The 23,081-nt window shown below is 39.9% G+C and overlaps 3 protein-coding genes across 3 annotated transcripts; 2 read left to right on the forward strand and 1 right to left on the reverse strand.

Moving 5' to 3' along the window:
* Nucleotides 1-282: 282 nt before the first annotated feature.
* Nucleotides 283-3,213, reverse strand: enkur (enkurin, TRPC channel interacting protein). Its single transcript, XM_085468025.1, has 5 exons — nt 3,013-3,213; nt 1,896-2,041; nt 1,577-1,809; nt 1,326-1,472; nt 283-541 (listed from the first exon to the last, which is right to left on the reverse strand). Exons 1-5 carry the CDS (start codon nt 3,093-3,095, stop codon nt 365-367), a joined length of 786 nt encoding a protein of 261 aa, XP_085324151.1. The 5' UTR covers nt 3,096-3,213; the 3' UTR covers nt 283-364.
* A 189-nt stretch (nt 3,214-3,402) lies between these two features.
* On the forward strand, nt 3,403-9,783 carry thnsl1 (threonine synthase like 1). Its single transcript, XM_085468024.1, has 3 exons — nt 3,403-3,742; nt 4,649-6,052; nt 6,555-9,783. Exons 2-3 carry the CDS (start codon nt 4,679-4,681, stop codon nt 7,356-7,358), a joined length of 2,178 nt encoding a protein of 725 aa, XP_085324150.1. The 5' UTR covers nt 3,403-3,742; nt 4,649-4,678; the 3' UTR covers nt 7,359-9,783.
* Nucleotides 9,784-14,704: 4,921 nt separating this feature from the next.
* On the forward strand, nt 14,705-22,140 carry LOC146701710 (patched domain-containing protein 3-like). Its single transcript, XM_085469205.1, has 4 exons — nt 14,705-15,459; nt 17,556-17,677; nt 19,833-19,978; nt 20,207-22,140. The coding sequence occupies exons 1-4, from the start codon at nt 14,740-14,742 to the stop codon at nt 21,775-21,777; spliced, it is 2,559 nt and encodes an 852-aa protein (XP_085325331.1). The 5' UTR covers nt 14,705-14,739; the 3' UTR covers nt 21,778-22,140.
* Nucleotides 22,141-23,081: the final 941 nt, after the last annotated feature.

Raw genomic sequence — 23,081 nt, forward strand, 5'->3', positions numbered from 1 at the left:
AAGAGCAAGAGGGTTAAAGGAAGTCGGTGTTGAGCTTGTAACCTGATTTATGTTTTGAGCTTTTCTTCCTCTGTTAAAATCTCACAGAAACTAAATAGCAGGGTTCGTCATCATCAGCCAAAACTTTCTCTCATGTTATGACACAGCACAACAAATTTATGTTTTTGGACTACACATGGAAGTGGCCCAAGTCATAAATTCATGTGAGTGTTGTTTGTCTGAAAAAAAATCTTGTATTTTGTATTAGCTTTGTAAAAAAATGAACTGACACTGCAAAAAATATACAGTAAATCAACCAGTTTATTTTCCTCATGAATGGGGCAAATAACAACATTCACTACACTGCATCTCATCTCTGCTGAGTTTAATCATCGTTAGGTATGTAGATGATTTTGAACCTCTCGAATAAGTCGATGTCGTCCTCCAGCTGCTTCATTTGCCTTTCGAGGCAGTCCTTGGTGGCCCTCTGTGACATAGTGTCGATGATGAGGGGAAGGGCCTGGTACTCGTGATGTAGCTTATCCCAGGTCTCCTTCAGGCGCTGGACAGAAGATTTGGGGAAGGAAACGCATCAATGTCACAAGACAGACTATCTGTATTCAAGGCTTTTCTGAGTAAACAGGCATCAGTCAGAGATGTTACAGAGGGTAATTATCTAAGAAATCCTGCTGAGTAAGGAAGGAAAACTGATATTTTGCAGCCAGATTTGGCTTTGGTGTATTGTTGTTTATTTTTGCATGTGCAGCAGTTAAGGAGGAGAAATCTCTTGAACTAAAAAACAGTATACACGAGTATGAGAGTTCTAATTAATTTGATGTTACATGCACTTTATACAAGTTTAGTTGTGAACATTTTTATAATTAAACTCAGAAAATGTTGCTGGAATGATCTCAGAGATCTCAGTTTTTGTGCCTCATACCCCGCACAGGGACAGACACTGTGTCGTGTTAATGGCTAAACATTAACATTGTTCTGTGCCATATGAATCACTGGATACCATATCACCTACTCACACGAGGCAAAGCTTAAACACAAAATAATGATGCCCACATTGAGAAATCAAGGATCTAAAGTTAAATATCGATGGTCCCGCTAGTCTTCTGACTTCCTACTGCAAGTCCTTATATAGAAAAATCAAGTTTAAATGAAAAACTGTACTCTGACAAAGAACCCTCAACATTTACTTTAACTGAGAACAATCTAACTGTCATCCTACAGCTTCACTGTGTTAATGCATGTGAATAACTGAAGTTCAAAACCCTGTATAACTCAAGTTAAATCCACTAAATTGTAAGATCCAGCATGGTTCCCCTGCATTTATTTACCTTCAGGATGGCTTGTCTCTCCTCCTCTGTCATGTGTTTCATGGCCCTCTGCTCCCGCTCTGCTTTTACAAAGTTTTCATACTCCTCTCGAGCCCTCCTCTCTGCTTCGCTGCGCTGCTGGAGGTACGCTGGTACTCTACCAAAGTCCTTCATGCAGGGTGTGTTTTATGAGCAAATATAAACATGATATTATTCTAGCATGCCTTATGTTGATATTTAAAAGACTGCAAGTAGCAACTGTAGGAAAATACCTTTCGTGTGATGAACTTTGGGACAAGCCCTGAGTTTTCCAGCACCTGTTTGTGCCCCTTGCTGGTGTCTACGCATGCAGGCTGTGGTTTCATTGGCACCAGTTCAGGTGTTTCCTTTAAAAAGTCCCTCTTGGTGTGAATTCCCATCAGTGGTTTGTCATTCCTTCTGGGGACTGGAGGTTTCCTCTCAGTGAAAGAGCAGGTTTTATGAACATCTTTGGAGCTCTGTGTCTCTGAAAGATGCAATGCCAAGAAGCTCATATTCACCATCTCAAGGCAAACCCACACGCTAATAAAACGGTGTGACAGATGAACTCACGTTCAGGCAGTTTGGGCTCTTTCGAATGCTTCTTGAGGAAATTCTCTGGAGATGGCAACTCCACTCTGGCAGGTCCCATCGTCCTTATCGGCTCCTTCACCAGTTTTCTCTCCAACATAACTGCAGGCCTGAATTTTGATACATACCTTAAAAAAAGAAAAAGCAACACATTAGTTGAAGCAATCACTACAAAAACTTAAAAACAAAATTATTATTTTAATTAAAAACAAATGAAAACTATGCTTTAAAATAAAAGAAAACTGAATTGATATACTGTACTCACAAAATGTAATATTATAAATCACTATTTTTAGTCTTTTCTGCTGTTATTTTTAAGTCAAACTCGTCAACAAAATAGGTAGTGATGAGTTTTTTTAGTTTTTCATTTTAATTTACATAACAAACTGAAAGAACATTAAATCAACTACATTATTACACAATACTGGATTTCCCCCCCTATACTATTTTTAAAATACCGTCCAAAAGCTGCGTATCTGTTTTACGACCTAATCTAAATTTACAGTAGTGTAGAACATCTGACTAGTGGGGGTTTACCATACCTGTTCGAAGCGAACAGTTCACTGCGCATGCACGCAGGAAAAATGTCTAACAGGACTGGGTTCCCACCAAGCTACTTGCATGTAATGTCTCCTCAGTTACACACAGTAAAAGCTTACAAGGAATCATGAATCCAGAGTCTTTACTAAAACATCAAACAAGTATAAAATCTCTCTAATTAACTCTTTACATACGTAAAAGGAAAAAAGAAACCTTTAATAGACACCAAAACGTTTCAATAAAAATGAGCAAACATACTCTAAAAACAATCTCCATAAAACTAAAAGCAAACATTTAAAAACGCAAATAAAAACAAAGCTATAGGAATGTTTTTCTTTTCTCTTTATTTTAATAAAAAATTCTCTGTAAAACTACAATTTACTACTTACGCCAAGTTTATTAGTTATTTCTGGAAAACAAAACAAGCAAACAAACAAACAAAAACCCAAAAGACTTTGTAAAACTTTAATGTCAAACTGATGTCGTGATTTTGTTTTGTTTACCCCAAATAACACTTTAAAGCTAACTGCGTACTTTGAGCTAAGTTGAAGCAATTTACCTGGGCGCTTTTTCCTTCTTTTTGTCTTCCACTGGAAGGAGATTGAAGGCACTTTCTGGAGGATGGACATCTTCAGACATCATGAATAAAGAGGCGATTAACGAAAGAGTGCTGTAGCTTCTTTTGAAGGCTAATAGCCTTAAATTGTCCAAATTTGTTTGACACCGGCTAGTTGCTAGGAAACAAGAACAGCAGATGTTGCGTTCATGAGCGGTCGGAAAGTGTCTCATTTAGGGTTATATCTTGTTATTTTTGAAAGTTGCAAATGTAAAATGTTTCACGTTATCCATTAAATTGCATAAAATATTCTTCTCCTCTTGCTTTAAGATTACTAGGGCTATATGCTATTTTCGCGTGAAGTTTGTTCGGCGTTTAGAGGGGGGATTTTCGAGGCAGACTTGAAAGCAGTAAAGAGTTCAGCTTTGCCTTCAGATTTTCTCTTTGTTTTGTGGATTTTTCTAGATGTTTGCTACAACTTCCAAGCTGTTTGGTTACAGTTTAAAACGTCGCTGAATTTATATGTAGTTAAGCATTTTTTCTTTCTTTTTTTGCTTCCAGTGATAAATATAATTTTGTCCCTCTAGGCTTACCATAGTTATTTATGGCGACTGTTGTGGAGACTGTTGCAGCAAAGAGTTCATTTCCTTGTGTAAACTAACAAGATCACAGAATTACGTAATTTACAAAGTCATTTATTAACAGGTGGAGCTTATGGAAAGTCGTTATTTGCGTAAGTGTATTGCTCATTCAATTTCATTTACGGTCATCTGCGAGTGTCCTGAATAAGCCGAGAAGTTATCCCAGCCTTTTACGATATTTTATCAAAGCTTATAAGCTTGGTAATTACAACTGCAGCTGTCTTTAAATTCCTCGGCTAACTCTCTAAACTTCGAAAGCAGAAATCTAAGCATGCTACTGATATCTGTAATTATACCTTAACGGTCCATTTAAATGAAACAAACTGACCTACGTTAAAAAAACAAATAAATACTTTTTATGCTGCTGTTGAACACTATTGAACTGTACGAATTATGAAAAAAAAGTTCTTGCAATGAATTCGAGTTTTCTAGTTTGTCCCCCGCAGACTGCATATGGGGTAAAGCACATGTTTGCGTGTGAAGGTTAAAACTCACATCAGGCATCTGAAGGACAGATGCACTTTATCTTGTTTTATACAAGCTTACCAACTTGTATAAAATCAAAGCGGAGGTTTGTTTTTATGATGTGATCTGATATTTTGTTAACCCCACCTCCCAGTAATCAGATACTGATATCTTCAGCAGATATTATCTTTTCTTCTGCCTGATAATCATCTCGCTGCCATTGTAAATTAGAGCCTCTCGCTGTGTACAATGAGGGAGAAAAATTTCTGTTTACATTTACAGCTTTGGTATGGCTTTTTAGGGCCAATGTAAAAGCAATAAGAGTTATTGTCTAAATGGAAGAGATAATGATTTTAGAACGGTGTCTTCTTAGCTTTAAGATGTTCGGGTGTGTGACAAGATTATATAATACTTTTCAAGGTCTGTCAAAAAGCTAACATGCTGACTTGTAAATTTAGGTGTACTATAATCTTAGAATACCATTGTTCTAAAAAAAAGAAAGAAAGAAAACTGAAATATGTTCTTTTTCACAGGGGTAAGGGCAGTTGTCATTTGATTGCTGAATGGGTTTACTGAATACAAGCCAGCTTCCAATAAGAGCTGCCAAATGGTGCCTGAGTTCACTGTCTACACAAAAATCATGGCTTTCCGCCAGATCCACCTGCCTGGGAGACAAGAACATCCTGCTCATGGGTCCTCCGGGAGCAGGAAAAACTACGGTGGGGAAGATAGTGGCCCACAAACTGGGACTCCCTGTCATAGATGTTGATGATGATGTCTTGGAGACGGCATGGAAGATGCCTGTTGCCGCTAAGTTGGCAGCAGTTGGCGGAAGGTGTTTCTTGGAGGAAGAAGGTCGAGCTTTGTGTAACTTCTCTGCCTCTGGGTGTGTTGTTTCCCTGACGGGCTCTAATCCTCTTCATGCTGAAGCAATGCAGCATGTCAAACAGAGCGGGCTGGTCTTCTACCTGGATGTGGACAGTGAGGACATCTTACAGAGACTCACCAGCATGAAGGTGAACAGGATAGTGGGCCAGGAGGAAGGGGTATCCATGAGGGACATTTTGCTTTACAGGAAACAGTTTTATGAGAAATGGCTGGATGTGAGGGTGCTGTGTGGAACAGGAGACACAGTGGAGGAGGTAGCAGAGAAGGTGCTGAAAGCTGTGGAGAGATACCAGAAAAGTGATGAAGAAACATTCATTTCAACCCGATGTGATAGCGCAGGATTGTCCAAGCAGAAAATATACTTTAGTGATGTGGTTGTGGAGGGTCTGGCTCCAGATGGAGGACTTTATGTTCCCAAAAATGGCTTCCCAAAGATAGGCACACGCGAATGGCAGAGGTTAGTTGAGATGTCGTACCCAGAGCGAGCGTTAGTTTTACTTGAAAAGTGCATCCACCCTCTGGACATCTCTGCTTTGGATCTCAGAACAATGATATTCAAGGCGTATGGGTCAAACTTTGGCAGCAAGGCTGTCGCACCTGTAAAACACCTCGCCCACAATCAGTACATTCAGGAGCTTTTTCACGGCCCCACCGCCTCCTTCAAGGACCTCGCTTTGCAGCTGATGCCTCAGCTCTTCGCCTACTGCCTCCCACCCATGTGCAACTACCTCATCCTGGTAGCCACATCTGGAGACACTGGCAGTGCAGTGCTCAGTGGCTTCAGCAGGCTGAGCGGCACTGACAGACACCGCACCGGCGTCCTGGTGTTCTTCCCGGAGGGAGGAGTGAGTGAGATTCAGAAGCTCCAGATGATGAGCTACAGGGAGGGCAATGCCAGGGGTGTCAGCGTCCTGTCAGACTTTGACTTCTGCCAGAGAAATATCAAGAGGATGTTTGGGGAGGCGGGGCTGACAGGGCATCTCGCTGTAGAGTATGGCACAGTCCTCAGCACCGGCAACTCCATCAACTGGGCACGCCTGTTGCCACAGGTAGGTTGCTGATCACCGAGTGTCGCTGCAAGAAGACATTGATTTTTATAAATATAAGCATTTAATTATAACATTACATCTTAATAAGCTTTTTCGTAGCCAACATTGTGATTGCTTTGGTTGCCAGCAGACTTCCATGGTTACCAAAAATGGTTGTTTCAGAGCTGCAGCCAACGTGTTTTAAAAAACTGATTTTGAAGGTGAGTGGTGTCCATTTCTGGTTTGTGCTGCAAGGAAGTGGAACTAAACTTCAAACTGTGACCCCAGTATGCAGTCTTTCTTTAAAATGCAGAAACAGGAATACAACGTTATTGTAAAGTGAAATTTTATTGTGTTTCCCATTCTGTTGTTGTGAAAACACCAAAAGTTTGATCCAGGTGTTTTGCTGTTCTTCAGGAATTCACGTACTTGCTAAAAGTCTGTGATTTTTTAGTCAGTCACAAGGGCAGTATTATTTTGGCAACACTAAGCAAAGTTTTACTAACATTTTCTCCTCTTTCAGGTGGTCTATCATTCATCAGCCTATCTGGATCTGTGCAGGGATGGTGTCATCAAATTCGGCGATCCCATTGATGTTTGCATCCCTACTGGCAACTTTGGCAATGCCATGTCAGCTGTGTACGCCAAACAAATGGGCATCCCGATAAGAAAAGTTATCTGTGCATCCAACCACAACCGTGTCATCACTGACTTTATCAAGACAGGCCAGTACGATCTTCGGGGACGGTCTCTGATGCTCTCCCACTCCCCCGCTATAGATATCCTGAAGTCCTCCAACCTCGAGAGGTTTATCTACCACGTCTCCGACGGAAACAGCCATCTTGTCAAGGACCTGTTCACACGCTTAGACAGACAGCAGCACTTTCAGGTTCCCGAGCCTCTTCTTGGCACAATTCAGCAGGAAGTGCTGTCTGGCTGGTGCTCTGAGGATGACTGCTTGGCCGCCATCCAGAGAGTTCACACACAGACGGGCTACGTCATGGACACACACACGGCTGTGGCTAAATTCGTCGCTGATAGGCTGCAGGATGGCTCGTGTCCCGTAGTGTTTTGTTCCACGGCTCACTATGGGAAATTTGCTCCCGCTGTGTTCAAAGCTTTACAAATCCCAAATATTCCAGAGGATCCCGCTGAGCAGCTCAAGAAGCTGGAACTTATTGCATCCAGACCAGAAATGCACAGAGAGATGATAAAATGCCTGAAAGAAAGTGCCAAGAGGAAACACAGCATTTGTGAAGCAGAGTACAGTGTGCTGGTAGACCAGGTGGAGAGCATGATACAGGACTCCTTCTTAAAAGTTATGTAAAATGATCCCAGCTTTTGTTGATGTCCAGCTTCAAGTAATTAGCCAGAAATTACAAAAGTACTCTTTTTCTTTGTCCTCTTTGTTTCATCCACTTGATTTTTACTGCAAACAGAACACATTACCAGGGGTGCACATAAGTGGTCCGCAGGTTCGCATTCGCTGTCAAAATAAAAAACGCGCACAAGATAAGAAGTTGCAACGCGCATTTGTGTACATAAGATTTTCTGGAGGAGGACAGACATGTGTTTCGAACTCTTAAAAATGTTGAAGAAGCTCCTTTAACCAGTTACTTTGGTGTTCCTCCACCTCCAAAGAAATATCAGGAGTCCGAACCGCAAAAGAAGCGCGTATACTCGGAAAAGTGGTTGCAGAAGGTGAGCTGGCTTCAAACAAATGATGAACGCACAGAGATGTGGTGCAGAATGTGCTGTGAAAATCCCTCTCTAGCGGACAAAAACAGTGCCTTTTATATGTACGCAAACGCGCGTTGCAACTTCTTATCTGGTGCACGTCTTTTATTTTGACAGCAAATGTGCACCACTTATGTGCACCCCTGCACATTACAAAAGAAAAAACCTAAAATCTTGATTAACATGTCAATAAAGGGAAACAAATGAGCGAGCAACCTCGTGAAAATGCATTTAAAGACAAATTAAAAAGGTAAATCTGTCTGAGCCCCCAGGATTGAGAAAAATGAACATATTTTACACAAATTATACTCTAATAGAGCTTTAAACAGCTTTATTACTCATTTATTGATTATGCAACATTTGTTCTCATGAAAGTCTGGATTCCAAGCTCACTAGATGGGGATGTCTACCCCTTGGCTACTGCTGCGTTCATCAACAGTATATGGATGTAGATGCAGGGGGAAGGTCAAATACCAGTAAAATATGGTGTAAAAATCAATATTGTTACTTTAATCACACATTTCTGCAGTAATAAAATCTGACTGTTAAATCATTTTTTAATTATAAAGTGATGTTTTATTCACCTCATCTTTTCTTAGTAATTTGCGTTTTTTCCAGTATTGACCATGTAAACCTGGAGGAGTTTAATAGTTGCTCGATAAGCTAGAAAATGCTTTTTTTGTCATAAAAACCAGACTTCTGACATATAGAGCACCGTGTAAAAGTCTTAATCCATCACTTGATTCTTAAATTTGTTAATTCCAAGGAGCTAGACTTTTTTGCAGTTGTTTCAAAAGTGGTCTTGAGCAATAGTCCTCCAACCTTTCTGAAGGGCTTTCTAAGATCTTTGGTAATTGACTGCTTTTTCACCCATTTTCAGTCCAGTCCTTGAACATGACCCTTTTCAGAATGTCTACAGGCATCTGTAAAACATGATGGTGGCTCTGTCATGGTTTGGAGTTAGCATTTCAGTCAAAGGTGGCGATCTTGTCAAAACTGATTTGTCAAATTTTCTCAGATTTTGATCCACCATGGATCTGAATAGTGTCTAATTATCAACGGCTTAATTTATCAGCATGACAATGGTCCCAAACACACTGCCAGTGCAGTAAAAACATACCTGGACAGAAGAAAGAACAATGGAGCGCCATCGATCATTAACTGGTGTCCTCAGGGCCCAATCATCTTGACTGAGAACAGAAACAAAAGGCATGAAGAGCTGTGAATGTCCTTGTGAACTATTCATGAAGGCCACTAAAGTTTCCTATTTCCTTAACAAAATATCACCAAACTACAAGTGGTCAAAGACTTTTTTACTGTATGGTATCGTCGTGGATTTTGATGATAAGAATGCAGCACGTGAACTTGTTAAGGTGGTGGTTATAAAGGAATGAAACAATTTACAGTTATTCTTCCCAGATGCCTCTCACATGAGAAAGAATAGAAACAGGTCTGTGGGTAATTTCTCCATCCTCAGCTGTCACCATCAGGCGTTCAGAAATGAGTCTAGTCATTTAAATCCAGGTGCTGCCTCAGCAGCTGTGGCAAGAGGAAGGGGGAAGATACGTTTCATAGATCTGCAGGATTGCTTATGGCTGCAGTTGTTAAAATAGATGGAAAGTCAGGCCGGATTTGACAAAGCACTTTGCTAGCATGCCCTCTGATCTGGATCACTATCTCTCTTTGCAGGAAGTGAGAAGAAGTATTTTCTGTAATAGTAACTGGCAATCTGGTTAACACTTTAATATCACAGTCACAGTGTGTAGTACCTATTAGGTCTTCTAGAGCTATGGTTTATCAGCTCATTTGATTGCCTTTTCATTATCCATTAACTGTAGTTGCTATTGTTTGTATTTTTTAGCACAGTCATGTTTATGACTGTCTTGTACTTCCTACACTCATACTTTGAGAGTGTATAAAAAAGGGGAAAAACACACAAATTTAAAGCCCCTGACTGTATTCCCCATTCAAATTTGTATCAAACATCATACATCAATAAAACCTTCATTTTTATTTATTCTTTTGTTATTTAAGAGAATGTCGTAATTCATTATTAGAACCTTTAGTCTTGCATTGGTGTTCCTAACTTGATCCCACTGTTTTTCAATCAGAAAAGTCTAACCGAGTCAGTATTGTTTCTTAACAATCACTTTGTCGTTGCTTACATTGTGTGTGTGTGTGTGTGTGTGTGTGTGTGTTTTTGTTCTTCCACACTTACAGGATGACTGATCGCTTTTCTATGCATGAATATATTACAGAACACACTGCACTGATTCTGTGCGTCACCTATGTGTCTGCGGTTTGTATCGCTCTGAACATTGGCCTTATAAAGCTGCTTGGCAGGTGAATGTAAAGAATGGGTGGGAAGGAGTCTGGAACCACATGAGTGTGGTGTGCAGGTGTGTGACTGTTAGTGTGTGTGAGTGGTGGAGGGAACGAGACAGCCAGCTGTCGCTCAGCACCTAGTGACCCACGGCTGGGTGAGCAAGGAGAATTGCAGGTAGCAGCCTGTTCCCATCTCTTTAATGTGAACCACTGGCATAATGGAAACTCCTCTTTAACAGTGAAGGGAAATAGAAAAGAGAAGAAGAAATGAATGCATCGCAGGAGTTTAGAAAGAAAATCCAGTGGACCATGTTGAGATTGTGCTTCTGCTTCTAGCTGCTTGCTTTTATAAAGATTCTTTATATAACCTATAAAACAACAGCACTGCCAGGTAATTTATTAACCTGTGGTGTTTATGAAGAAGTGTTGCACGACTGCAGTCAGCTGTAGTTGGTTTGGGAACTGGGATTTTTCCCCGCCAAAAAAAAAGAATATATACTAAACTAAACACAACTAAAAATGATAGAATACGATTGGTGAAGCACTGGAGCTACTAAAAAAAACAAAAAACAAAACACTTCAAGGAGGATCTCAGCAGGGCCAGGCCAGACCGATCAGCAGTGGTGTTGTCCTTTTGCCTTCAGAGCTGCCTGAATTCTTAATGGCACAGACTCAATGAGGTGTTAAAAACCTTCCTCAGACATTTGTTCCCTTTTGACGTGATCAGTATCACACAGTCGCTGCTAATTTGTCGGCTCCACATCTACGATTCAAATCTTCCTTTCCCAGACATCCCAAAGGTGCTCTGTTGGATTGCTATCTGATGACTGTTGAGGTCATCTGAGTAGAGTGAACTCTTTCTTATGTTTAAGGAACCAGTCTGAGATGATTTAAACTTTGTGACACAGTGATCAGAAGATGTGTACACTGTGGCCATAAAAGGATGGACATGGTCAGCAATAATATTCAGCTAATTTAATTGAATTTAATTTAATTCAAGTAAGATGGTGCAAATTGTAGGCTCAGTTTCCTGTTCTTAGGTGACAGAAGTGATACTCTGTGTGGTCTTCTGCATCAAGGATCAACATGTTGTGCATTCAGAGATGCTCTTCTGCATACCTTTGCTGTAACAAGTGTTTATTTCAGTTACTGTTGCCTTACTGTCAGCTGTAAGCTATCTGGTCACTCTCTCCTGACCTACTGCATCAACAAGGTATTTTTACCACCCACTGAGTGTTTTCTCTTTTTATGACCATTCCCTGTAAACCATAGAAAGCATTGCGTGTAAAAATTCCAGTAGATCAGCAGTTCCTAAAATATTCAGACCAGCCCATCTGGATTCAGCTACCATGCCAGGTTCAAAGCCAGTTAAGAGATCCTTCTTCCTCATTCTGATGCTTCGTTTGAAATTTAGCATGTTCTCTTGAGGCCATGTAATTGGCTGATATGATATTTACAATAGCAATTCTAATGAAGTGGCTGGCAATGTGGCACAGTCAAATTAAAACTGCAAGCCTTTCCATGGTTGAGTTTAATGTGTGTAAAAATATAGAATGTTTCCCCTGTCTTTTCAAATTTTACACTCATTTGTTGTATAAATGAACTGCAGCTTCAAACATCCCCACAGAAAGTCATTAGCATTGGTTCAGTGTCATTTTACTGTCCCTTGATGCTTTGAATAAATGCTATTTCAGAGTCTTCTCCACTCTGCCAAGAATAAAACCCACAGGGGGAACAGTTAATCCTTGTCCATCTTGGCACATTAAAAAAAAGGAAAGCATTGGCATATAATTCTGGCACTAAATATTGGTACTGAAGCAAAGGTAAAAACACTCGCCCACCATTGCAAAGATCTGAGTTAAATTCTTGGCAGCTGGTTGCGTGCTTTGGTGAGAGTGTTTGGGTGGAAAGCCATTAATAATAAAGTTTAATATAAACATTGTATGGGTTTAGGAGGTTTGGGTTTTCATCTTCGTCATTTGATTTTCGTTAATGATACGATTATGATATTACAAAGGTCGTCATGACTGGTTTAGAAATGTTTTTTCTTTGAAGGGTGCCTGTGCTCTCCCTTAGAGGTAGGGTGAGGAGCTCAGAGTAGAACCATTGCTTGTCAACATCAAATGAAGCCAGGTTTTCCTGGTTTTCTGCAACACATTCACTAACACAGGAGGGAGAGAAAAGCTAATGAAAGTGTCAACTTTTACTCATCCATCTGAAGATGGTAGCTTTTGGAGTGGAACAACTCATTTGCATGCTGATGCAAACTGAGAGCTAAAGAACAAACACCAGTGTTTGTGTCTATTGTTTACAGTCTTTAATAGCCTTAAAGACAAAAGGCAAGTTGAAGAAAAGATTTGATTTAACTGATGTCTCCAGCAGTCTTCTGCCAACTGTCTGCTAGAATCACCAAGAGAATGAGAAATTGATGACCCCATGAAGGACCTCTGCAAGATGAGATATGAGCTGTGGCTCGAAGGCAGGGCTCTGACTGACAGCTGAATGACAGGGGTTAAATGATATCAATGGAGACAAGCTTGGAAGTGTAAAACTAATCCTCCTGGATTTTCACACCTTGTGTGTGTTGCTAAATTCCAAACACATTTTTATAACTGACCTTCAGTTGTCCCTTGAAACATTATGGGGGAAATTATAGTTCAGTGGTGGTAGCACGTTGGCAGTCCACGGCATTTTGTGCCCAGCTAGGAACTGCCTGTCTACCTGCTGAACATCTGTTGTCAGATGAAGGCAGCATCTATAACACCGTTTATGGTGCAACTATTGAATTTAAGTGCTGTTGTTGGTCCATCATGGAAAAGAGCAAGGTTAGAAGACACAAAGAGCTGGAAGGAAACTGACTGGAACACTGCCTGCACGTTGTTCGCAGAACATTTTTGATCATCAATTGTTTAAATTTTCCCATTCCTGGTGAACTTCATTGTCAATTCCTTAACTGTTTCCTGTTGACTGATGCCCAGTGCCATCCACGTCGAGTGAGGTGCATTTGGACTGCATGGAAGCATGTTTGCATTGGTTGAGAATCACTCTCTGTAGGCAAATACATAACAAAATCCACAGCACTGCAGTACAGTAAATTTAGTGTGAAGCTTAGGTTACAATCAGGTGTGGTTAGCTGGAAATCCAATGACCGAATAGTCATTCCTGTCATAGTTCTATGATGTTGACTTTAAGGACACTGCCTGGGGTGCACGTGCAGTTGAATTATAAATATATTATAATGAATTACAATCAATTAAAAATTGTCAGAGGACGAGTCTCTGTGGTCACAAAAACTCCATGTGAACCAAAATGTGTCACTACAAACCACGTGATAATGTTTAGTCTGGTCACTGGCCAGATGTGTTTGGGTTGGGAGCAACAAATGTAAGTACATGACAAAGGTACTGTGTGAGAAAAGTGTGAATTTATGTTAATTTCACAGCTAATTGCAAGCCTTCATACACCTATAGTACATTTTGAGATACAAAATGTATTGTAGAAGTGTACTATAGACCAGAGTACCACAAACCAGAGTGTTTGTGGTAATTCTGGGGATTTCCAGCATCTGGACAGTTTGACATAGAAGTCGATGTTCCCTAAGGTCAGTGGGTACAAATGGTCATAACAGGAGATTTAGGTTGCATCATAGCAGCAGCAATGGAAGGTTCAAGTAGTTCACAGGGAGTTGACTTTAATCAATCAATCAGTGAAATCAATCAAGGCTTTATTCACCTCTTCCCATCGTTTCAATCCCAGCGGGCAGCCTTGTGGGGGTTTGAACAGCCGGTTTCGCTTTCTTAATTCTTCGATAAGTCAGGGCCAAGCCAGCTCTGATTCGCCAGAACCCTGTTACCATGGTTCCGAATAGGTAGATATCTTCAGCACTCAGGCTCACCCAAGGCCAAACTTCTCGTTGAGAAAGGGGTGTCAATTGCATTTAGGGACCAGTTGATCAAATCCATAATTCCTCTTTTAGGTTTTAGAGAACGGACTGTGAGAGAATGTTCCAGGGATAAGTAATACAAAAAACACGAGACTAGACAAGGACATAAGAGGCTAAGCTAAGGGAGAGGAGGAGAGGAGCTACATGCTACAGCTTGGTGACAGAAATGCTTTGACCACTCATTTTAAATTTCAAAATGTCAAAAGAGTCTTCACAGAAAGGGATACTTTGATATGACTAACTAATTTAAGAAGTAATCAAAATTTTTTATGAGCTTGTTTGTCTTCAGCATTGAGTCTTCTTAAGTAATTTTAGTGACATGACACAACTACAAAGTAATTTAGTTATAAAGTCACATAGTTATAACACAGTTTTACAGGTATAGTTGCAACATAATGTCATAAAATCGGATTTTTCACCGCCCTGGTTATTTTCATTAAGTCAGAGCAAGGTCAGCATTTGGTAATCCTTGTCTAGGTTCACTAATTAGCTTGTTTCCTTTTATCATTCTAAAGGCTTGCCTTATCGTTTTACTGTCACAGAATAAAAACTGAACACTGAATAATTTGCATGTCATCTTGTTTTTCCTGGAATAAGGGTAGCTCTTCCCAGAAGCAATAAATATTAGGATTAAGCTTATCTTGACACCCTTTATAAGTGTGCAGTCACAACAGATCCGTGTCACTGCCCTGCAACACTAAGGATGGATTCTAGACGCACTGACTGCCTGACAAAGCCTCTGTCACGGCTTTTTGAAAATCTTGGATCAAAAGTAGGATCCTATCCATTATATTTTTTCATTGTTCCTGTGTTACTCTCAGCAGCACTCAGCGGGGGTTTCATTTTTCTCGAGGGAAGACAGGACAATAGTCTTGAGCGCCAGTTTACGCCAACTAAAGGACCCTCAAAGGCAACCAGAGCCTTTGTGAAAGAAAACTTTCCCTACAATTACTCCATGTTTTCTGAAGACAGGCAGTATGACAAGGGCAGCTTTGCATCCCTCATTGCTATGGCTAGGAACAGCCGTAATCTACTGGACACACTTGTTTTAGAGGACATCATCTCACTTAACAATAAGATCCTTGATATCACTGTGGACAATGGAAGACTGGGCTTCAATGAACTGTGTGCCAGAGCCAACGGAGAGTGTGTTTCAAACATCATCCTTGAAATCCTCAGCTACAGTCTAACCAATCAGACCAGCATCACCTATCCAGTCCACATGCACAAAGCTACTCCACTCTTTCTAGGTGCAGTGCTGGGTGGTGTTATTACAGATGATAGCGACTCAGTCAGAAATGCTGAAGCTGTCAAACTTTTCTACTACTTAGATGATCGGGAAAGCACAGCTGAAGCCTCAAAATTATGGCTGAGAGAATTTAAAAAGCTCCTATCAGACAACACAGACAGCGAACACATTTATGTGAGTATCACATCATTACTCATGTTTTTATTATTCATTTTCTTTTTAAACTTTAAAGTTGAAGCAAGTAACATAACCTCTCTGAATGCTTAAACGCAAACAGAGATTCTTGGGTGTATTTATTCGATGTGCATTTACGATGAACTATTTTTCACATGACTGATGAAATGCTTTGCAAAAGCCACAAATACTTTTAACAATGCCATCAAATGATGCTTTTTGTGTTTGGTAATGAGTATTATTATTTTTTTAATAAATCTTTCATAAATTTTGAAAAATAAAAAAGTTTTGTGCAGACTTGTGCTTCTAGCCCAAACTCTTCCAGTCACATGGTTGCAAAAATTGGGGCAAAAACAATGACCTCAATCACAAAACTAAAGCAACATAAAATGATCACAGAAAGATACATTTGACCACAGACCGACTACAGAAAGATTTTCTTCATTGGAATGTGCCACCAAAAGCTTTTTGACAAAAAAGAAGCATTGGAAGCATTGTGCGGTTTAATGTTCTACTTGAGTTAAAGACAATTTGGATGAAGGTCAAGTACGTGCCATCAGCAGTGGAAAACTACCAGCCACACTGAGTGGTTGTTTCTTTTTTTATTGTCCTTTTTTATGTTGTTTGTTCTCTTTACCAACAGCATGGAAAAACTCCATAAAAATACCAAAGTCATGCAAAAACACCCCCACAAAATGTCACGTTACAGTGTTTTTAATTCATAATGCCATTATCAGTGATGGTTTAACAGCTTATTGTAATGTAATTCTAGTTTTAAGCCTCATTTTATTTAGTTAAACAAAATATGATTTAGGAATAACTACTTTACTTTTATGTTGTTTGACACTGACATTCTCTCACTTTATGCACAAACTAGTTCATGTCTTCCCCCTGTATTTTTTTGGAAAATAACTTTTTAAATCTTCAGTGGGCCAAGTGGAGTCCTCTCTTAGAGGAAGCTCTTTTCTGCCGCTTGTATCTGCGATCTCGTTCTTTCGGGCACTACCCACAGCTCGTGACAATAGGTGAGGGTAGGGACGTAGATTGATTGGTAAATTGAGAGCATTGCTTTTACTTTGGGTTCTCTTTCTTCACCACGACGGACCGGTACAGCGTCACTGCAGCCGGAGCACCAATCCATCTGTCAATCTCCCGCTTCCTTCTCCTGTCACTCATGAACAAGACCCTGAGATATTTAAACTCCTCCACTTGGGGCAGGATCTCATCCTTGACCCGGAGTGGGCACGCCACCTGAGGACTATCGCCTCAGATTTGGAGGTGTTTATTGTCATTCCCACCGTTTCACACTTGGCCACGAACCATTCCAGTGTGATCTGAAGGCCATCACCCGATAAAGCCAACAGAACCACATCATCTGCGAAAAGCAGAGATGAGATTCTCAGACCACCCAAGTGAAAGCCTCCCACCACTTGGATAGGCCTAGAAATTCTGTCCATAAAATTTACTAACAGAATCAGTGACAAAGGGCAGCCCTGGCAGAGTCCATCATGCACTGGAAACGAGTCTGACTTATTGTCGGCTATGCGGACCAAGCTCTTGATCTCATGATGAAAGGAAACTACAAAAATGGAATAATCACAAACTGAGCCATTAAGAAAGTATTCCTGAATAATAGAGTCATTTATAACCTGAAAATGGTTGTAATGTGAACTATGCACACATTTCTTTTAGTTGGCAGATGTGTTCCAACATTAAACATGCTCATTACAAGGTCTGAAGATTTCCTTGTTGAACTAACATTGTATGATTTGAAGAACAAAAAACATTTCTGCAGGGTTTCTTGTAAAAGTACTGTACTGCTATCACATAGTGCATTATATTCATGAGAAGATAGACTGTTTGGATTGAATTTCCTAGTTTTTGGAAGTAAACTGTAGAAAAGTCTAAGTGGAGGAACAGGCAAGCATTACAGGCCAGAGGAAAAATCTAAATATTTGACTTTTATGGGTGAACTGCCCTTTTAAATCCAAACTGTTGAGTAACACTGATGTAACAGCTGCCAGGACTTCCATGTGCAATCATTTTTTGTGACTTAAACGCTCAAGCTGACTTCCTTCTGCTGTGCTCTTTTGTAGGTGTCTTACTACACCTCGAAATCCAAGCAGGATGAGATTGACAGCCACACCACAGATGGCTTCCCCCTATTCCTCATCGCTTATGCCTGTGCTGTCACCGTCTCTGTGATATCCTGCCTGAGGTAAGAAGTGATCAGCAACCGTCACGCAGTAAGTGGCAAAATCCAGGATGCAGAGCGCTTGTCTGACCCAGGTCAGGTTACATGTAGTGCAGTACAATTAACTTTTTTTTTGGTTTTGAGCTATTTTCATGTAGATTAAGAAGTTTGAATTCATAGTTACAGTTCTAGTAAAAAGAAATAGACCTTCTTTAAATTCTAAGGACAATAAAACTAATCTGGTACTTAACAGTTATGGAAATACAGCCTGAGGTGAAGAATAACCAGGATCTATATCAATGTATAACAGTGTCTTTATTAATTTAACAAACAAAAAGCTGAAGTTGAATCTGAAGCAATGTGTGGAAACCTAACTACACCCCCATGATTCAGAAGCTTGTAAAAACACCTTTAGCCTTAATAATCTGAAGTAACGTGAGCAATTGTTTTACAGCGTTGCTTCAGCTCATTGAAATCTATGCACAGCTCTCTTAAAGTCCCACCATTTCAGTCAGGTTGAGGCCTGGATCTGGATGTCTCATGATCTAGTTTCAGTTTTAGCTGTTAGATGGCCTCACGTTTGACTCTAGAATAACTCCTCCTATAGAGGAGTTAATGACTGATTCAATTACTACAAGGTGCCCAGCTCCTGTTGCTGTAAAACATGTGCAAATTATCACCCCTCCTATTAAACACTGATAAGACTCACATGCTTAGTTGTTGAAAATCAAGCTACAGCCAGAAGCTTAGTCAAAGAGAGAAGCTGCTGGCCTAGTTTTGTCTTGAGGTAAAGAGCAATAATGTCTCACTTAAATCTTTTGTACTTGGAAAAGTTTTTATTGCACTTTGATTTATAATCCAACTGAAGAAACACAATCTCAATTACCGAGCTTTAGAGCTTCAGAGTTACACATCGGAGGCATTTTTTTTTTACCTTTATCAGAGCCAAACATTGTTTCCATTTTTCATATTTAAAGCAGCTGATGCCTCTATCTTCAAACTGTTTGAAGACATAAGAACGTATGGTGAACAGTGCTTTTAAAAACAGTTCATGTCACATGAAATGTCCTCTATTTTCTGAGACTGACACCCTCCCCACTTTTAAGATTAGGTTATAATTTATCTTTTTGACAACACGTACAGTATAGGCAGGACTTGATCAGGTGTCCCTGAATCCTCCTTTAGTCACACTGCTAGTTCTAGGCTCCCATGATGCATCCAAATATTTAATCTTTACTCAATCACTCTGTGTTTATACACAACAGTGCATTTAATCATTGGTAATATTACTCTGACTCGCTTCCGCAGTTCTTCCCCATCTGGTAACAGCAGATGGCCTCCCCTCCCTCAACCTGGTTCTGTCAGAGGTTTCTTCCTGTTAAAAGGGAGTTTTTTCTTCCCACTGTCACCAAGTGGCTTCTCAAAGGGATTTTCTCTGTATTATTGTAGAGTCTTTAAAAGTTTCTTGACTTATTATCACTAACAACTTCAATTAATCAACAACACGCTGTGCACTTAATCAGTAAAATTCTTACTTACTTTTCAATTTACATAAAAATATTATTAGAACATGGTCTTACATGTTAGGTTAACATACAACTGCCCATGTTTACCAAATGATTACTTTCTGAAGATACAATTTAAAAAACATTTATGAAATCTTCCATATTTTTCTTAAAAAAAACTACATTTCTATATTTAGCATAAATGTAGATTTTTTATAATCTTATTCCACAGATTTTTAAGGCGGCACGTATCTTTTTTTCCTGGATATTTAACCAGGTAATAATTAACAACAGGGAATATAACATATAACTTGAGTAACAGGGAAAGATAATAATTAACAATCAGGTCAGTATATTTACCTTCTGTTTCTCTTTTTATGACGGGACATTTTCAGAGCATGTGATAGCTATTGTTTATCAGGTTTATGGCTCAGATTGTGTCAGGTGTTGCCACCTCTGTATTAACTATGAACAACAGGCTTTTTTTTACAAGCTTCACTTTACAAATTGTAAGAACATCCACAATAAAAGGTCATATTTAGGAAGTTGTTTTGTTATAAAACATCCAACAATGATCCTTTACAGGCTGCCCAGAAAAACTGGACCTTGCCCTCAGTTCACTGTTATCTTTATCATCTGTATGGATTTAAATACAATTTATTCCTCCTTGGCAGGCTGGACAATGTGAGGAACAAGGTGTGGGTGGCTGTCTTCGGTATCCTTTCCGCTGTGCTGGCAGTTCTGTCTGGCTTTGGCCTACTGCTTTACATCGGAGTGCCGTTTGTTATCACCGTCGCAAACGCCGTTTTCCTTTTACTTGGTGAGAAAAATTCACTCTTGGCTTCTTTCCTTCCACACTTTAGTTTTAGCTTTTAGCTGGAGGTGCAAAACCAGCCAAGTAATTAAAAGTGTAATAAAAGTAATAAAGGTGACAACATAAAAAAAGTTTCAGTGGTGTTTTATAAGGTGGTGACTTTATTCATTTATAAGCATGTGAGTCATGTGAGTACCGTAAAACTATCATGAACTGTTATCACTTTTTTTCCAGGAATTGGTCTGAACAACATGTTCATAATGGTGTCTGACTGGCAGCACACACATGTGAATGACCCGGTCCCAAAGAGGATGGCTCACACTTACAAAGAAGCCATCATGCCCATCACCATCACCGCTGTGACCGATGTTCTCAAGTTCTTCATAGGTGTCAAGTCTTACTTCCCATCCATGCAGGCCTTCTGCTTGTACACCAGCACCTCAATCATATTCTGTTACATCTACACCATCACCTTCTTTGGAGCCTTCTTGGCTTTAAATGGGCGGCGGGAAGGCAGCAACAGGCACTGGCTGACCTGCAAGCGAATCCCATCAGACAGACCTAAAAATCGCTCTGAGCTATACAGCATCTGCTGCGTGGGAGGTGACTTTGATAAGAGCACTGGAGCAGAGAAGATGCAACCAGTCAGCTATTTCTTTAAGGATTACTACGGCCCATTTTTGATCAAACCCTGGGTCAAGGGAATGGTGATCTTCTTCTTTGTGGCATATTTAGCTGTAAGCATTTATGGATGCCTCCATGTACAGCAGGGGTTTGAGCTTCACGACCTGGCAGCTGATGACTCCCTTGTTAACACATTCAACAGGAAGGATCGGCATTATTTCTATGATTATGGCCCATCTGTGATGGTTATTATCAGTGAGCCTTTTCCATACTGGGATGAAACCAAGCGGCACGAACTCCAGGCATGCGTGGAGGACTTTAAAGGGCTCCGCATTGTAGATAAAGGCATTTTTTCATCCTGGCTGGACTCTTATTTGTTGTATGGGCAGGCAAATAATTTAACCCTTAATGATAAAGATGCCTTCCTCAAAAATCTCCCTCATTTTTTTGAATTATTCCCTTTCTACCAGCAAGATGTGAACATCACCGGAGATGTCATCCACGCCTCCCGAGTTTTCGTACAGATGGTTGATATTGACAGTGGCAGCATGGAACTTTATGCACTTAAAGCACTTCGGTCCACCTCAGCTGATTGCAGAGCAGCTTCTTTATTAGTCTATAACCAGAAATTCATCTTCTTTGACCAGTATGATGTTGTAGTGAGCAGCACGATCAAAAATGTTGGTGTGATCGCAGCTGTGATGTTCATCGTCTCTCTCCTGCTCATTCCTAAGCCTATCTGCTCATTTCTGGTGACTTGTTCGATTGGTTCAGTGACTGTAGGCGTGACCGGCTTCATGGCGCTCTGGGACATCAGCCTGGATTCCATATCCATGATCATTTTCACCGTCTGCATTGGCTTCACTGTCGATTTCTCCGCTCACGTGTCTTACGCCTTCGTCTCCAGCAAAAAGACGGATCCTAACGCAAAGGCTGTGGATGCTCTCACACATCTGGGGTTCCCCGTCCTCCAAGGTGGCTTGTCCACCATTTTCGGGGTGTCAGTGTTGTCTGTATCAAAGTTTAACACCTTTAGAACATTTTTTAAGATTTTTTTTCTTGTCATGTTTATCGGGATGGTTCACGGCCTTGTTTTCATCCCAGTAATCCTGACAATATTCACACGCAGGTCAGAAAAGGAAGAGAGCAAAGAGAACACTGTGAAAGTCACCAAACTATAACCAAAAGTGGCTACAGTAAGGACTTTTAGTCAGATTCAATTTTAGATGAAATTAGAACAGCTGCTTTGAAAGTAAGTGATTTCAGTATAAGTTAGATTTATTTAAATAACAACCTTACAAGTGAAAATAATTTAGACTTTATGATGTAAGATATTCATTTATGAATGTGTTGTATTGTCTAAATTAGAACTCCAAAATCTGAGACAGTGCCCCTCCCAGTTTATTTATTCTTGTTTTAGACACATTGCCAGTGGCTAAAACAACCTTGTTTGATCTTGTTTGAGATGCTCCACTGATTTATTGACAAATGTAAACAATAAAATCAAGTATGAACACTTAAACTAAAGTCTTATTGACACTGGATCTCAGCTACAGTGAATATTTTTCAGTGCATTATATGTTTTGTCTGCATTGCATTGTGGGATCCTTATGCTGTTACAGTGTCCCATGCATGCACATTCCAGGAAACAGTATGCATCTCACTACTGTTGGGTGCATGATAAATGGTGAACAGACTGGTTCTAATATAATGCTTTTCTTCGCACTTTTATGTCTACTTGAGCGCTTAAAGCGCTTAATACAACATACCGCATTCATCCATTCACACACCCATTCACGCAAGCATGTTATTCTGTGTCCAAGTGCCTTCTGTCTAACATTCACACACATTCACACTCCTGTGTATGCACTGGGTACAGCTCGAGGTTCAGTATCTGGGGCAGCAGCGACTGAACCACCAACCTTCCAATTAGTACACAAACTGCTCTACCTGAGCCAGAGCCACCCCCCTGCATAATAAGGTCTTGAACTATTAAAACAAAATCTCACAATGTGCACCGTAAAAAAAAAGAAAAAAAATTTAACAAAAAAATCCTTAAAAAATATTCTGGGAGCTAGAAATGAAAATGTGATCTTCAAGTTGACGCAATATAGACTCAAAATCTTCAAAATACTGAAATAGTTCAGCTGATGCCATTTTGTAAAGGCAGAAAATTCAGAAAAACCTCAACTCTAAACATGAGGTTCATTCATTCTATATACTCAAGTGTTTCATTCTATATTTTCAAATTTCATTATGTATATATATATATATATATATATATATATATATATATATATATATATATATATATATATATATATATATATATAATCTTTCAGGGTTTTCACGTAAATATAAGTGTAATTTCTGAACATCCCTAAAACGCATATGGTGCAAACTCACCTTTTCACTAGCCCTTGACACCAACAAGTCATAATGAATCTGCCGAGAGAAAGAATAACAAATGTGGGAACAGGGGACA

Source organism: Copadichromis virginalis, linkage group LG9 (genome assembly GCF_057382275.1).
Source record: "Copadichromis virginalis isolate Kocher_CV1m ecotype Utaka linkage group LG9, C_Virginalis_male_GT1.1, whole genome shotgun sequence".
In the NCBI taxonomy this organism is placed as follows: Eukaryota; Metazoa; Chordata; class Actinopteri; order Cichliformes; family Cichlidae; genus Copadichromis; species Copadichromis virginalis.